At 37.6% G+C, this 15765-nt stretch overlaps 1 protein-coding gene and 1 pseudogene across 1 annotated transcript; one reads left to right on the forward strand and one right to left on the reverse strand.

Moving 5' to 3' along the window:
* Positions 1-1904: 1904 nt before the first annotated feature.
* LOC132622263 (F-box/kelch-repeat protein At3g23880-like) lies at positions 1905-3220 on the reverse strand (annotated as a pseudogene).
* A 9237-nt stretch (positions 3221-12457) lies between these two features.
* LOC132628900 (secreted RxLR effector protein 161-like) lies at positions 12458-12919 on the forward strand. Its single transcript, XM_060344652.1, has one exon. It carries the CDS (start codon positions 12458-12460, stop codon positions 12917-12919), a length of 462 nt encoding a protein of 153 aa, XP_060200635.1.
* Positions 12920-15765: the final 2846 nt, after the last annotated feature.

A 15765-nucleotide genomic window follows, 5' to 3' on the forward strand; every position in this document is an offset into this window, starting at 1 on the left:
AGTACATTTGAGATGAACTAAATACATGCATTTGGTCAAGACTAGAGACATGTACAAAAATAGCCACTCAAGGAGGCTCAGCTCATAAAAACTGTTGGGTCTCTTAATGTTAAACTATACGCATAGCAGGTAATCCCTATCCGTCCAGAGTCGTCAATTCTTTGACTTGAGCATGGAGGTCATTGTAGTTAGTGTATTCTTTAGAAGATTTCCCATAGCTTACGGAAGCAAGCTTCTGCGACTTGTTGCATTCTCGCTAGCAGTGTTGGATTGAGGATCGTGACAGATGAAGCAATCCACTAGCATTTTAGACCTGTTGACTCGGTGCCTTAACCTGACCGAGCAAACCACCTATATGAGACCTTATGCAGATACTTTATGAATCTGAATCAAGAGGTACAACAAACTCTTATGAACAATGCTACTTGCATATGTGTATAAATACAAATGTTTCTCGGACCTAAAAATATGTGATGGCTATACAAATGTACACAAGTGACCCATAATGTATGTCTATGAAGCCTCTATAGTAACTAGAGTGATATAACTGTCATATTTTTGTTAGTATGAACTCATGACCAGTTCACCTGCACCATGTCACCCCAAAAAGCATAGTAGCTGCTTCAGCCCAATTGCTTGGGCCAGGGATTTACACCAGTGATTATGCAAAAATCAGCTGCCCATTAATGTCTCTAATGATGCCACTTCCACAACAGAAGTCGTTCTTACAACTTCATCAGAATTAAGTTTAAGAAAAGGAGAAAGCGGTTTAATCCAAATAAGAAAAATAATATTTTCACAAATAATAAAAAGAGTGAAGGAGTTCAGAAATAGCTTTCCAGGAAGGATTCAATTTGATGTTACAGAAGTGCTCCACGATTAGATTAACCATTGAGGAGACTATAAGAGATAGCAGTATACATCTCTTTACATTAGTTTTCTCCTTTTCATATTTTGCCCCACATCTTGCTTACCTTATAATTTCTCAAGTAGCAATTGCAGGTAAACACTTTGTGTATTTCCTTTGAATTTCCACCAATTAGTTCTTTTGAGTTATGTAAATCTTCTTGCCACTAATTTTTCTTTATATTCAAATAGTACTTAATGCATAAAGAGGGATTCCGAGTTTCAACCTGAAATTTATCTTTTCATATTTAATCCATGTATTGTTTTCCCATGTTATATCAGGTTTAAAATGATATACCACTTGATGTACTAAATTATACCATGATTAACTAAGCAAGATTCAAAATACAAACCAAACACTGAATAAAATAATTGGACAATTTCATACTATAATTATTTCATCTTATGCCACAAACCAAACGAGTCCGAAAAGTTAAGGAGCCAGATACAAATTAGAAGCATGACAATTGAAGAACATGTCGGTAGAAAACATCATATCCCCTTAGTTAGACTTACTTGGTTCAAATCTAAATGGGTCAAATTAATGAATTTCGATTATAGAATGATTAAATGGAAAGAAATTAGTAAAGCTATATTGACAAAAGTAATTAACCTTTGGGATTTCCTTTACAGTTTTTCTTTCTTTTTCGGTGAATACCATGCTTCTATCCTGAACTTTCTCAAGTGGACCAAAGTATAGATATAGATACAGAGCATTTAAAATCTCAAGTCCAAAAGCAATGCCCCTTGACACCACAACCAATTAGAGAGGCTAAGGCAGATATAATCACATGATAGGAAAATACCACGTGTGTTTTTCTTCAATATAATACTGATCCAAGCAATCTTAAGTTTTCAAACACAATGTTACAAGGAGGTAAGATATGATGTCACAATGTTTAGAGGTAGTTCGGTTTTTTCTGTTTTCTAGTTTTTATTACAACAAAATTCCGTGTCCAAACCAAACAAAACAAATATTTAAGTTCGTCATTGGAAACCAGATTTGATCCGAGTCATCAAAGTCTTGCGGATCTAAGGCAGGATATGGAAGAAATGTTCAATTTGCTCGACTGCATTATCCTCGCCTTGACTTTCATTTTCTCTCTTTATTGGAGCTAGGCTCTCCTTATAATTGAAAACCCTACAGCTATCCATGTTAAAGTCCAGCTGAAATCCAAGATCTGTAACGTCTGTTGTTGTAGGGTCATATAGCACCAGCTGTGAAATTTCTGTGGAGTCACCAATAAAGAAAACCATCTTATCGTTCTCCCAGATGTTGCAAGGCCAATGAGAATCTATACTAGGTTGAACAGTAAGAACTTTTGACCAACTGCCCTCCTCTTCATTCATTATCCACACATCATATATGCATGTCATACCCATAGCAGGGTCCAAGGCTAATATAGCAAGCGAGTCACCACGCAAGATAAGCGGCCCCCAGTATTGTTCACTTGGAATATCTGGGCCTTGCATCTCCCCAAACTGTTCAGTACCCATGTCAAATGAGCGTATGCTGTAGATATCAATGCCGGTACTTAGAAAGCCAATAATAAACCCCATTGACATAAGTGGCATCAAGGGGCGCACTAAAATCACAACTGGACGGGAATATAGGTGTTAAGTTCTTCCATGAGTTGTTGCATGAGGAATACACACAAGCATGGAAATGACGGGAACTGCCCCGGCTCGTATCAACTCAGAATACTCGAATCCATACAACCTTATAATCTTGAGTCCACAGGTCAAACCCTAACCCAAATTGATGATCACTGTCAGACCAGTGCTTCTTGATCTCAAAAGGTGCAGGAGGCAGAGGCCGGAACTCTGTGGTGGCAGGATTCCACAATCCCAAGCGGACAGCGTTTCCACAAAAATTCTTCTGCACTAAGAATAAGCCATCAACTGGGCCAGCAACGCACGTGAAATCAGAGACCCTCGGAAGCTGAAGGAGAATTTTTTGTTCAGGGGTCACAGTTGGAACTATTTTTTCAGGGAGTAAGGAGAATACAACAGACTTTACATATGTGTGTGTCCTTCATGTCCTATTTGAAGTTACAGACGAGGAGATGGGCACGATTGTTTTTGTGATGAAAATGCTTTTCTATGAAACTCTGACTTTTGATGAGAGCATACTAATGCTTGCATACACATATGAAACACAAGAGTGATTCCACAGGCAACCTCAGTAGAATATCCAATACTAGATCTTCTGGGAAAGGACGACGATCATCCATAATGGTGGTCATTTTCTACCAAATCTTTTACCTGGAAATATAAGCAGTTCTCTGGTTCAGAATAAACAGAATGACACAACTTACAAACATATTGAAATCGAACAGATCTGCAACACAAGCATTAATAGAATACAAGGTGCAATAAAAGAAAAAAATCAAGCAGCAGCATTACCAGGTAATCAAACTTAGAAAAATGGGAAGTTACACATTTGGCCGCTCAGCCAAAAATATTTACATCTGCGCCGATATACATATTTTATGTGTATTTTATGCATCTGACGACTATTTATTTTTGATGGGCAACTATTTATGTCAATTTCCCTTAAGAAATGGACAGATGGGAATTCATAGAAGACTAGTAAATATTGACTAGTGAAGATGGTTAAGAAGCCACTATGGTTAGGTTAGAGTTAATAGCCTTGTTTAACTAAGTCGGTTAGTTAGTTGTTAGGTTGTTAAAAAAGCGGTGCTGTATATAAGTTTGGAAGTTGTAAATCTCATTTAGTACATTTTGAGTTTCATGTAAATCTTCTCTACAGTACAACTTCTTTCTCTCTTCTTCTTTCTTCTTCTTTCGACTGGTTCCAGATATTCATTCATGGAGTTATCATGGTATCAGGGCTGTGGTTAGTCGTAGATCAAACCAGTTGAAGACTTCCAGGGGTTGTTATCACTAGTAGCTGCTTAGATTCCAGTGTGAGTAGCTGAATCATAAATAGGCATCGAAGCTAGGTTTCTGATCCAAAGTGAGCTTTTCAATGGCGAATAGAGATAGTTAACACAGTTCTACGTGAAACGGAAATCCAAACTCAAATACAGCACATGCAAGCACTGGTTCTGGCGGCACAATTTACGGTAACATTCCTGCAATTGATCAGTATCATTCTTTGTATCTACATGACTACAGTCAAATGACAGTCCAGGTAGCTCTTTAATTTCTCTTCAACTAACTGGTTCTGAGAATTATGCTCTATGGAGTCGGTAGACTATGATTTTGTTTATGGTCGCTTTCCTAAGGATAATTTCATACCAGAATTGCACGATCTAAGGGGAAAATGCAATGATGTTGTAGTTCTGTCTTGGATAAAGAATGTTGTAAGGCCAAGTTTACCGAGTAGTATTGTCTATGCCTCTAATGCACATAAAGTCTGGGTTGACCTAAAGTAAAGGTTTGATAAGGTTAATGGTTCTCGTGTGTTCACTTTCACAAAGAAATTCATACATTTACTCAAGGAACTTTGGCTGTTGAAATTTAGGGACCTTGAAATAGTAAATACACAACCTTTTCGACTAACATCAATCCACAACACTTGGAAATGGAACAAGTTTAACTTAGCACAGCAAATTGTGCTCATCAAATGATATGATAGATCATTGGCCCTGTGAACTAATTTGGAAGACTAGACTACCTCCTAGGATCAAGTGTTTCACCTGGACTACGCTCAGAAATGCTATCCTAACCCTGGACATTCTAAATAGGAGAAAGTTTCAGCTAGTAAACAAATGCTTCATGGGCCACAATAGCTTGGAGACAGTGAATCATTTGTTCCTGCACTGTCCGTGGCAACAGCTCTTTGAAACATGTTCATCTCAATTTCTGGTATCAACTCGACTCTTCCCCAAAGTGTCAAAGAAGCAGTAGAAAGTTGGAGTCTAAAAGAAGTTGATGGCTCTATCAAGAAGACCTAACAGATGATTCCAGCATGTATTCTTTTGTTAGAAAAATGTGATTTTTCTGGATAGTGTTTAATTTAATATTTTCTATTTTGATATTTTGTTTAGTTTGTAAATGAATGATGGTCCTTGTTTTGTGGAATATGTCTTGTAAGAAAGGACAATAGTGGTTGGGTAAGTAAGGTGTCCTACTAACTTTTGAAGTGTATTATGTAGATATATGTGTGTATGCCTTTTGGAATATGAAATGAATGAAAAAAAATTCTGCTGAACCTTATTTGTTTTCTCTATAGTCTCAAAGCTAACAGTGGCATCAGAGCCCTTCTTCTTGAGGGATCTGTGAAGAAAAAAAGAAAAAGGTTTTTTCTTCAGTTCTTCTAAGGTGAGGAGAGCTAAGCAGCAGTAACATGGCTTCCAACAACTTCTTGGGTGCAGGTCCTCCTATGTTTACAGGGGAGATTATCACATATGAGTGATAAAAATGAAGGCTTATCTCAAAGCTCTTAGTTTATGGGAAACAATTGAAAGTGAATCTGATCCTCCTCCACTTGGACCAAATCCAACTGTTGCACAGATGAAGATCTGAAGTCAAGGAAACCAAAGGTTCTCACATGTCTTCATTCAGTACTCTCAGAAGTGATTTTTACAAGAATAATGGCTTGTGAGACACCTAAAGAAGCATGGGAAAAGCTAAAAGAGGAGTTCGATGGAAGTGATAGAGTGAAGACTGTCAAACTCCTAACTCTCAAAAGAGAATTTGAGATGTTAAGGATGAAGGAAGGAGATACTGTGAAAGACTACTCTGCCAAACTTTTGGAGATTGTAAATCAAATCAGGTTGTTTGGTGAAGTCTTTCCTGATTCAAAGGTGGTGGAGAAGATGATGATAAGCTTACCAGCAAGGTTTGAGTCCAAGATTTCAGGAATAGAGGAATCTTGTGATTTAAAGACTTTATCAGTAGCAGAACTGAAGGACAATAAAAGGATGGAAGGAGATAAAGTAGCTAAGGGGAAAAGATGGAAGGAATCTTCAAAGAAAGCGAAGTTTCCACCTTGCAACAATTGTAAAAGAACCAATCATCAAGAAAAGGACTGTTGGTTCAAGGGAAAGCCATCTATTCAATGCAGATTTTGTAGAAAAATGGGTCATCTTGAGAAGAATTGTAGGGTCAAGCAGAACCAACCACAACAAAACCATGTGCAATAGGCAAATTTTACTGAAGAGTCAGAAAAGGAAGAGGAAAGCCTGTTTATGGCTTCTCATGAAGAAAACACAACCAACAAAGCCACATGGTTCATAGATAGTAGATGTACGAGTCATATGTCACACAATGAGCTTCTGCTTCACACACTTGACAAGTCAATTAGAACTAAAGTCAAAATGAGAAATGGTGAAACGGTAGAAGCACATGGGAAGGGTTCTGCTGCCTTTCAAACTAAACAAAGGTACAAAATTTAGCATGTAATCTGTTATGTGTTGCTCAAATGATGTCGAAAGGTTATTCCTTATTTTTTAAAGGTAAGCATTGTTTGGTTTTTAACTGCAAAGATAGTTTGGTTATTAAAGTAGAAATGGTGAATAAAGTCTTTCCTTTAGACGGGAATCTTGATAGTGTCAATTTTGCAAGTTTGGACGAGTCATGGTTGTGGCACAAAAGATATGGGCATTTTAACTGTGCTACTTTAAAGTCTATGTATGAAAAGGGCTTGACTAAGGATTTACCTGAGATCTCACTGTCAAAAGAAGTTTGTGGTTCATGTCAAATGGGTAAGGTACACAGGAAAGCATTTCCTAAAAGTGCTACCTGGAGGGCGTCTGAAAAACTTGAGCTAGTTCATACTGATGTGTGTGGACCTATGCAGACACCATCTTTGGGCCAAAATAAATATTTTGTGCTCTTTATTGATGACTTAAAAAGGATGACTTGGGTGTATTTTCTAAGTAACAAGTCTCAAGTATTTTCAGTTTTCAAGAAATGCAAAGCTTTTGCTGAAAGACAGAGTGGTTGTAAGCTACAAGCATTGAGGTCGGACAACAGAGGAGAATACATTTAAAATGAGTTCAATAAGTATTGCGAAGATGTATGGATTGATCACAAGCTGACAGTAAGCTATGCACCCGAACAGAATGGGGTCTCAGAGAGGAAGAACAGGACTGTAGTTGAAATGATTAGATGTTTGCTGCTGGAAAAGAAACTACAGCAAAGCTTTTGGGCAAAAGTTGTTCATACTTCGGTGTATTTGTTAAATAGGCTGCCGACGAAAGCTGTGGATGGAAAGAATCCTATTGTGGCATGGTGTGGAATAAAGCCATCTACCAAGCATTTAAAATCTTTGGTTCAATATGCTATTCTCATGTTCCTTCGGTCAATAGAAGCAAACTTGAACCGAAAGGTGAATTGGGGATTTTTATTGGATATTCGTCGCAAGCTAAGGGTTATAGAGTTTTCAACTTGCAGACAAAAAATATTTCCATTAGAAGAGATGTAGTAGTGGGTGAGCATGCTTATTGGAACTAGGATAAGGTGCAAATTGAGCAAGAAAATGCAATTTCTCAAAACTTTCTCCCGCTGCCTAAGACACAATCAGTTGGCTATGAAAATCTGGAAGAAGATGAAGAATCAAATGGGGAATCCTCACTTGATTCGCCAATTTTGAAGATAATGTCCCTTGCTGATATACATGAAGGTGTAATGTTGCAATCTCGGAACCAACTAGCTATCAAGAAGCATCAAGACATAAAGTTTGGATTGAAACTATGAAGGAGGAGATTGGTATGATCGAGAAGAATGACACTTGAAAGCTAGTTGATAAACCCAAAGACAGAATTGTTATGGGGGTGAAATGGGTTTATAGAACCAAACTTAATCCAAATAATTCAGTTTATAAGTACAAAGCAAGGCTTGTTGTGAAAGGTTATGCGCAAGTTGCTGGTCTGGATTATGGAGACACATTTGCACCTGTTGCGAGACACGATACAATAAGGCTTCTATTTGCTTTGGCAGCTCAATCAAATTGGAAGTTGTATCATCTAGATGTGAAATCGGCGTTCTTAAATGGGCTGTTACATGAAGAGATTTATGTTGATCAACCAGAAGGCTTTCAAGTTGCAAGAAGGGAGGATAAAGTCTACAGACTACATAAGGCATTGTACGGATTAAAGCAGGCTCATCGAGCTTGGTACAATAAGATTGATGTTGATCTCATTCATTGTGGCTTCAAGAGAAGTGAAAATGAAGCCACTTTATATGTTAAGAAAGATAAAGGCAGAGATGTGCTTGTTTTGTCGCTCTATGTTGATGATCTTTTGTTAACAGGAAGTAATGAAGCTATGGTGAATCAGTTCAAGCAAGAAATGGAGACCAAGTTTGAAATGTCGGATTTGGGTGAAATGACTTACTTTTTAGGAATGGAGATTCATCAAGCTACTTATGGAATCTTCATTTCTGTAGAAACTATACAATCTTGACTTGTTCCATTCATTCACCAAGAGAGAATATATATAGGATACAATCTTGAACCCTAGTGAAACAAGGAAACTAAGATCCTAGTGAAACAAGGAAACTAAGATCCTAGTGAAACAAGAAAACTAACTAATATATGGTAATTAGTGAAACAAGGAAACTAACTAATATATGGTAATTATCTCCCTACAAATATGCTACCAAATAATATCAAATAATATAAAGATATTATACCGCAATACCCCCCCCCCCCCCCCCCCCTCAAGTTGGAGCATGGGAATAAAAAATGCCCAACTTGGAAAGCAAGAAGTCAAACTGAGTTTTGCCGAGAGCTTTGGTAAAAATGTCTGCCAATTGTGAAGATGTTGAAACGTGTGACGGAGAAATCAAACCTTCATTAATTGCATCACGAACAAAGTGACAATCTACCTCAATGTGCTTTGTCCGTTCATGGAAAACCGATTTTTTTGCGATGTGCAAAGCGGACTGACTATCACAAAACAATTTGATCGCCTTGGGATGCTGTATACCTAAACTCAACAACAGACCTCTCAGCCATTTCAACTCACAAGTGACCGCAGCCATGGACTTATATTCAGCCTCTGCAGAAGATCTAGAAACTGTGTGCTGCTTCTTTGTCTTCCAAGAGATGGGAGATTGACCTAGAAATACTAGCCAACCTGTCAACGAACGACGAGTAAGCGGACAAGCCGCCCAATCAGAATCACACCATCCCTGCAAAGTCAACTCACTGTCGGCACGTAACAAAATACCCTGTCCTGGTGTGCCTTTTAAATAACGGACCACTCGTAAGGCCGCTTCCCAATGTTCAATCCGGGGTTCTTGCATGAATTGAGACAAAATATGAACAGAATATGCCAAGTCCGGTCGAGTGACCCTCAAATAAATCAAACGCCCGACTAATCTACGGTAGACCTCCGGATCCGACAACAAATCTCCATTTGCAAGGCCAAGTTTATAATTTTGCTCAATAGGGAACCCACTTGGCTTTGCACCTAAAAATCCTGCTTCAGAGATAATATCAAGAGTATACTTGCGTTGACACAAAAACAACCCTGATGAACTACGAGCTACTTCAATACCCAAAAATTATTTGAGAGACCCAAGGTCTTTCATTTTGAAACAATCACTCAAATAGGCTTTGAAAGTTGCAAGTGCAGCGGAATCATTCCCAGATATAATAAGATCATCAACATAAACCAAGATATTAATCTGAATATTCCCTCTAGTAAATGTAAAAAGATAATAATCAGAATAAAATTGAAGGAAACCGTACCCTTTCAAAGCAGTCACCAATTTTGCAAACCAACATATAGGGGCCTGTTTCAACCCATACAGCGATTTGCGCAAACGACACACCAACGTAGGATCTGGACTTTCAAACCCGGGAGGGAGCTTCATATACACCTCCTCATCAAGGTCACCATGTAAAAAGGCATTATGAACATCCTTTTGGTGAAGTTCCCAATTTTTGGATGCTGCAATGGCTAGGAAGGCTCGAACAGTAGTCATCTTGGCGACCGGAGCAAAAGTTTCATTGTATTCAATCCCCGCTTGTTGATGATTTCCCAACACAACCAAGCGCGATTTGAGCCGTTCCACATCTCCATTTGACAAAAACTTGGTCTTGTACACCCACTGATTACCAAGTGCTTTCTTACCCGGAGAAAGATGTTCCAAAGTCCATGTACCATTGTCTTCCAATGCACGTATCTCTTCTTTCATTGAATGTCTCCAACCTTCGTGTTTCATGGCTTCTTTGAAGGTCTTAGGATCCTTACCCGAAATAATAGCTGCAAGAAACTTACGATAATTTACAGAAAAATTGTCACAATTAATATAGTGTGCCAAAGGATAGGGAGTACCTGAGGATTGATTGTTAACAGGAGTTGTAGGGGATGGACTATTTGCAAAAACTGAGTGTGTCACATAATCACGAAGCACAACAGAGGGAAATTTCTCCCGAAAACCACGCCCCAAGCCACCTTCCACATTCGTGATTGGGGTATGGTGTTGCTGCCCCCCCCCCCCCCCCCTCGCTGCCAGCGGGTGCTGGGTTCCCAACGGGCTGTGCAGTGGTTGTTGGCAGCTGCTCAGCCTCACTGCCAGCTAGCGCTGGGTTCCCAGCGGGCTAGACAGTGGCCGCTGGCTGCAGCTCGGCCTGGCTGCCAGCAGGCGCTGGTTGGGCAGTGGTTTGCGGCTGCTGCTCGGTAGCCTCCGAACTATCAACCTCGCCCCCTAATTCATCCCCGTACACCATAAAATCACGATCAATTTCAACTCCCTCATCAAAAAAAATAGACGAAATATTAACATCTTCCGGACAAGCAAAAGGAAACACATCCTCCACAAACTTTACATCACGAGAGACAAAAAATTCCTTCGTATCAAGATCAAACAACCGCCACCCCTTCTTACCAAATGGATATCCCACAAACAAACACTTTCTGCTCCGACTAGCAAATTTGTCACCCTGAGTTTTTTTATGATGAGCAAAGCACAAACACCCAAAAGTACGAATAGCATCAAAAGAAGGAGGTTTATTGAATAAAATTTCAAAAGGTGTTTTATTTTCCAATTTGGGTGTGGGGGTACGATTTATGAGATGAGAAGATGCAGCAAGAACACATTCACCCCAGAAAAAAATAGGCAAATTGGCCTGAAATCTCAGAGCCCTCGCAACATTCAACACATGTTTATGCTTCCTCGCTACCCTCCCATTCTGTTGCGGAGTACCCACACAAGAGGTTTGAAACAAATACCAGTGGCGGAAAAATAATCGATCAAACAATTAAATTCTGTACCATTATCACTTTGTACAACTTTAATTGTTTGATTAAATTGTCGATCAACCATAGCAACAAAAGCCATAAACATCGAAAACACTTCTGTTTTATCAACCAACAAGTAAATCCAAACAGCTCGGGAAAAATCATCAACAATTGTTAAAAAATAACGAGCTCCACACGACGAAACATGGCGATATGGGCCCCACAAATCACAATGTATTTTCTCAAATATTCTAGATGCATTATTATTACTTAAAGGAAATTTGTCTCTGGGATGCTTAGCACGTAAACACACTTCACAATCCTTTGCTAAACTACTCTTATCACTACTGACATGAGGAAGCAACTTAACTACTCTCTCGGAAGGATGCCCCAATCGTCGATGCCACCATTCCAATGCGGACGTTGCCACGACAGTAGACACATGTTGCACCACGTCCGGTTTGCTAAAATAGTATAGTCCGTCCGGTTTGCTAAAATAGTATAGTCCGTCCCTCCTAACTCCCGTTCCAATCAGCTCCTTCAGTGGGTTATGAATAGCACACATATAAGAATTAAAAGAGACAATAGAATGTAAAGTATCAGTAAGTTGGGGGACGGAGAGTAAGTTGCAACGTAAATAAGGCACATAAAGGACATGATGTAAGGTGATTTTATCTGACAGTCGAACAGAACCTTCCAAAGAAGCAAGCACCTTTTCACCATTAGGCAAACCAATAGGACAATCAACAGTGTGGACATCAAACAACCAAGATTTCTCACCGATAACATGATGAGTAACACCAATGTCAATAATTCAAGAAAAAACATCAAACTTACCATTCAAGCGATTTTCGGGAATTGTAGCATTACCAAAAAATCCCGTAATAGCCTTCCATTGATCGGAAGTAAAGTGCTGACCGACGGCAACGTTATTTGATGCGCCCTTGAAACGAGTAGGCGTGATATAGTCCCTGGGTCGGTCTTGAGGACCGATAAAATAGGGAGAATTAGACTCAATTTTGGGTGGTGGTGGAGGAGGTACGGCGTCACCGGCCATGGAAATTTACGATGAAGAGAAGAAAAAAAACGTGTGGCCTGATACCATGTAGAAACTATACAATCTTGACTTGTTCCATTCATTCACCAAGAGAGAATATATATAGGATACAATCTTGAACCCTAGTGAAACAAGGAAACTAAGATCCTAGTGAAACAAGGAAACTAACTAATATATGGTAATTAGTGAAACAAGGAAACTAACTAATATATGGTAATTATCTCCCTACAAATATACTACCAAATAATATCAAATAATATAAAGATATTATACCACAATAATTTCTCAAAGAAAATATGCATGGGATATTCTTAAAAAGTTCAAGTTTAAGATGGACAAGTGCAAGTTCGTATCGACCCCACTGGTTCACAATGAAAAGATTTCGAAGTTTGAAGGAGGTGATAGGGCTAATCCAACAGTTTATAGAAGTATAATTGGTAGTTTGCTGTATTTGATAGCAACAAGACCTGATCTTATGTTCGCGGCAAGTCTTTTGTCGAGGTTCAAGCAAGCTCCAAGTTTAGTTCATCTTAGTATCGCTAAACGAATGTTGAGGTATATCAACGGAACCGCTGATTATGGTATTTGGTTTAAAAAGGAAGAGCAAAGGCAATTGTTGGGTTATTCGGATAGTGATTGGGCAGGATATACTTTTACACTTGGTTCAGGCATGTTCTCATGGAATTCAAAGAAGCAGGAGGTGGTAGCTCAATCATCTGCAGAAGCAGAATACATCGCTGCTGCTGGTGCGACTAATCAGGCTCTATGGTTAAGAAAGATTTACGTGATCTAGAGCAAAATAAAATTAAAACTAATGTCGTTAAAGTTGACAACAAGTCAGCAATATCGATGGCCAAAAATCCAAAGCAACATGGTCGTAGCAAGCATATAAATGTGAAGTTTCACGCTATCGGGCAAGCAGATAAGGATGGCGAAGTTAAGCTTGTTCATTGCAGCTCCGATCAGCAGATTGCAGACATCATGACCAACGCTCTTCCTAAGGGGAAATTTGAAGTTCTGGGGGCTAAGCTGGGAGTATCCATGAAAAATCTCAAGGAGGAGTGTTAGAAAAATGAGATTTTTCTGGATAGTCTTTAATTTAATATTTCCTATTTTGTTATTTTGTTTAGTTTGTAAAGGAATGGTGGTCCTTGTTTTGTAGAATATGTCTTGTACGAAAGGACAATAGCGGTTGGGTAAGTAAGGTGTCCTACTAACTTTTGAAGTGTATTATGTAGATATATGTGTGTATACCTTTTGGAATATGAAATGAATGAAAAAAGTTTCTGCTGAACCTTATTTGTTTTCTCTATAGTCTCAAAGCTAACATTTTTTGGTGTATTTAGAAGGCAAGGAATCTCAGATGTTTTGGTGGTATCTCAACTCCAAGTAGTAGTTTGAAATCTTTTTGTATTTTTAATCTTTTTAGTTGGAGCAATCTATCCCCTGTGAATGATGTATTATCCCTTTTAGATTTCATCAGCTCCCTAAATATGGCTTAGAGACCATATGTTTGCTTTCAGGTTAAGTCCCTCATTTAGAAATGGATTTTTGTTCTCAGGAGTTAACCATGATTCTTTTGTAGAGATAATATCTTAGATGGTCACTCAACTATGGGTGTTTCACTCAGAAAGTCACTCAACTTTGTTTTCTAACCAGAAATTCACTCAACTATGAATGTTTCACTCAAAAAGTCACTCAACTATGGGTGTTTCACTTAGAAAGTCACTCAACTTTATTTTCTAACTAAAAAGTCACTCAACTGTTGGTATTTAGCCTACAAAGTCACTTAATCTATTCAAGTGATTTTTTAATTACATCTTGCTGATTTTTAATTAAAGATTGTAAGAAATAACAAATACATATTTTAACCATTTTATTGAACCCCCCACTTGATCCGACCCATGAAAAATATGTTGATAAAAACTTTTTATTTTACCATTATTCCCTCCTAATTTCTCTCGTATCTTGATCCACCAGAAAAATTTGGTCTAAACAGTGCCGCCTCAAGTCTTATTTAGTTCAGTTTATTTTATTTTTTTCAATTTTTGGACAGATGAGACCGTGGTACCTGTTAATCGATTCGTCCTTATACAACCTCTTCATAAGCTTATTCTTTATCATTTCTAATAAAGTTATAATTGCTTTGTTTCTTGCATCAAATATGTACCTACAAATTAAAATATAAAGAGCATAATGAGCGGGAAAAACGCAGAGAAAGAGGAGAAAGAGTCTTGAGCGCGAGAGAAATTAGGAGGGAATAAAATAAAAGGTCTTGGTCTATATATATTTTTAGTGGATCGGGTCTAGTGGACGGGTCAATAATATGATTAAAATGGATATTTGCTTATTTCTTACAATTTTGGCTTTAAATAAAATCAGCAAAATATAATTAAAAATCAGTTAAATAAGTTGAGTAACTTTGTAGGTGAAATACCAATAGTTGAGTGACTTTCTGGTTAGAAAATAAAATTGAGTGACTTTCTTAGTGAAACACGCATAGTTGGGTGACTTTCTGGTTAAAAAACAAAGTTGAGTGACTTTCTGAGAAAAACATGCATAGTTGAGTGACTTTCTGGTTAGAAAATAAAGTTAAGTGATTTTCTGAGTGAAACACGCATAGTCGAATGACCATCTGAGATATTATCTCTTCTTTTGTGTATATTACTTGCATTCTATTGATGCCTTTCTAATATAACATCTTAATTCATCAAAAAAAACAAAGTTTAACTTGGCACAACTTGCAAATATTTCTAACAATTGAAATTTGAAAGATGCAAAGAATGGTCAAAAGGAGGTACTCAGGTACTGTATAATTTAAGAGCAGAATCATTACCATAAAGAAGATACAAAAAAACCATAACAGTAACCAGTGTTTTAAAAGGCGGGGCGCTTTACTTAGCACAGGGCGAGTCGTAAGCCCCATGAATCTTTAAGATTTTAATTTATAACATAGTAAAATAGTATAATAACACAAATTTATTTTAAAAAAATACATTAATAGTTTTAATAAATTAAAAATATGATTAAAATAACTCATAGAAAACAAAACTTCTAACAAAATATTCCAAATATAAATAATGCAATGATATAAATGTTATTATGAAATGCAATTAACTCTAACATTTTAACTTTCAAACAAAAAAGAATCAAAACTTCTTAAATACATTACTACCATACTATGCAATTTACCTCCCTAAAAGAAAATAATCAATAAACTTTATTAGTATTATAATTAAAACATTACTCCTTCAACAAACAAAATTACATTCGAATAACAACTAATAAAATATGGTAATTTTGAGACATAGGAAAAAAGACATGTAGACCAATAATAATAATAAGTGAACATGTAAAATCCGGTTATGTAATTTTAAAAAAAAATGTTAAGTGATATTCACCCTCATGGTGTTCTCAAATAGTAAATATACAATACTACTACTTGTTATTTGAGATACTTTGAATCTTCTTAATTTTATAGATGAAAAAACTATTAGAAATCTTTAATAAATCATGAGGGTCAACAGTCTTAACTAAGGAATTTGACCTATAATTGTGTAAGAACTGTAAGGCGAGCCCCGAGCGTTGGGCGTGTTTAAGGCGTACAATCGGGCGCTTAGGGCGTAAACGTCACATAAC

Source organism: Lycium barbarum, chromosome 2 (assembly GCF_019175385.1).
Source record: "Lycium barbarum isolate Lr01 chromosome 2, ASM1917538v2, whole genome shotgun sequence".
Lineage (NCBI taxonomy): Eukaryota > Viridiplantae > Streptophyta > Magnoliopsida > Solanales > Solanaceae > Lycium > Lycium barbarum.